Source organism: Sinocyclocheilus grahami, unplaced genomic scaffold, assembly GCF_001515645.1.
Source record: "Sinocyclocheilus grahami isolate Dianchi unplaced genomic scaffold, SAMN03320097.WGS_v1.1 scaffold439.1, whole genome shotgun sequence".
NCBI classification, from domain to species: Eukaryota; Metazoa; Chordata; class Actinopteri; order Cypriniformes; family Cyprinidae; genus Sinocyclocheilus; species Sinocyclocheilus grahami.
In genome coordinates this window covers 47,227-49,160 of record NW_015505618.1, presented here as the reverse complement: position 1 = coordinate 49,160, position 1,934 = coordinate 47,227, and the positions used below count along the sequence as shown (strand labels likewise).

General features: G+C 33.6%; 1 protein-coding gene across 1 annotated transcript in view; it reads right to left on the bottom strand.

Moving 5' to 3' along the window:
- Positions 1–359: 359 nt before the first annotated feature.
- Positions 360–1,934, bottom strand: part of LOC107551974 (stress-associated endoplasmic reticulum protein 2) — a 5,085-nt gene continuing 3,510 nt past the window's right edge. The window contains exons 2-3 of the mRNA XM_016233779.1: positions 765–837; positions 360–654 (exon numbers count right to left, since the gene is read on the bottom strand). Coding sequence (XP_016089265.1) covers positions 614–654; positions 765–837 — 114 coding nt within the window. The 3' untranslated portion in view covers positions 360–613. The remainder of the gene's footprint in view (positions 655–764; positions 838–1,934) is intronic.

Below are 1,934 nucleotides of genomic sequence, written 5' to 3'. Positions count from 1 at the left end.
TTCTTATAGACGACAAAGCTAGAAAACTGATGTTCAAAGAACAAGGATCAAGATTTATCAAAGGTTGCAGATTAAAATCCAGATGACCCATACATTTCATAAAGATCTCTGATTGTTGTTATCGGCTCCAGTAGGATTGTCTATACAGTTAGTGGTCTGTCTGCTGATTTTACACAACAAATTTACATTTTTACATCATCTGTAACATTCATCAAAGTTCATAAATAAAAAAAAAAGAACAAAAACTTAATTGGTTTTGAAAAAGCAAAACATGTTACGAGTCATTATCCAAATGTGTTTGACATTTATTTGAAAAAGGCTCACGCAAACACGGTTTAATAGAGAAATAGATCATGGCAATCATCAATCACAAAAAAACATAAGATGTGTCAACGGCAACAATGGTTTTGTAGAAAAGCATGTGCTCCCTTCCTCCAGGGACACTGTAAACATGTGTGACAATGTCGTGTAGTATTGTACACTAGATCCAGCTCAGCATACAAGCCTCTGACCCACAAACAGGATTTCACCTATCAGTCTTTCTTCAGATTGTATCCAGTCACCCAAAAATCTCATTCAGATGTAGGACAGGGAACGTGAGGAACGCTGGGACTCACATTCCCATTCGGATACTTTGAATTATCTGAAAGATGGCTGAAAACAAAAACAAAATAAACGTATTCAGTTTATTAATACAAAAAACAGGGGAAGCTTAATAGCAATCAGCAAACTGTATATTATATCAAATACAAATGTAATATTACCTGATCCACAAACAACAAATACAAAGAGTGCCAAAAGCCATGGCCCCACTGGATATTTCTCCTCCTGTGGTCGCTGGAACAGTGAAAGTCAAAGTGTTTCATAAACTAAATATATTTCATAAACAAAGTATGGTCTGGAATATCTACAAATAAATCTGTTTACACATGACACAAATGTCTACATAGTGTCACAGTAACAGAAAGAAAACAAACACCTGAAGACTGTTTCCTGAGTTGTGTTTGTCTATACACAAAATACTATATTTACATTTTTATTTTATTAATATTAATATATGCTATATTATCTGACTATATATATATATATATATATGTGTGTGTGTGTGTATGTTTATGTGGTTTATGAGGACACAAATTTGTATAATGACATGGGTATGACATTACAACGAGAAGGTGATTTATGAGGACATTTTCAGTGTCCCTGTAATTCAAAAGGCTTATAAATAATTCAGAATGAGTTTTTTTTTTTAAATCTAAAAATGCAGAAAGTTTCCTGTGAGGGGTAGGTTTAGGGGTAGGGTTGGTGTAGGGTGATAGAAAATACGGTTTGTACAGTAGAAAAACCATTACGCCTATGGAGAGTCCCCATAAACCATAAAAACCAGTGCGTGCGTGTATGTGTGTACACATTTGATGAAGTTTCGGTAGTGACATTGTTTTGTTTTTTTGGTTGTTATTGCATAAAATTGTCACAACCGAAACATGTTACATTGTTTCGGTAGTGACAACCAGTGTTGGGGGTAACTCATTACAAGTAACGCGAGTTACGTAATCAGATTACTTTTTTCAAGTACCTAGTAAAGTAATGCATTACTTTCTAATTTACAAGAGAATATCGGAGTTACTTTTTCAAATAAGTAATGCATGTTACTTTTTTTTCTTCAATTTATTGATTGACAGCTCTCCTGTCCCCATGTTGAGAAATCAGATGTTACTGTAGTTCTAAATAAACATGATTATGCATTAATTCATCTCACTCACAAAAAAACACACACAGATTCAGTATTCCTCAAAATGAATAAAAATAATGCAACTCAGAATATGACGCAAACCTGCAATAATTAAATGTTAAACAACACAAATATCCTTTATGTATTTAATCCCATTCTATTAACCAATGTCTTTGCTTCTGACCTTCGATGATCCAGTTCA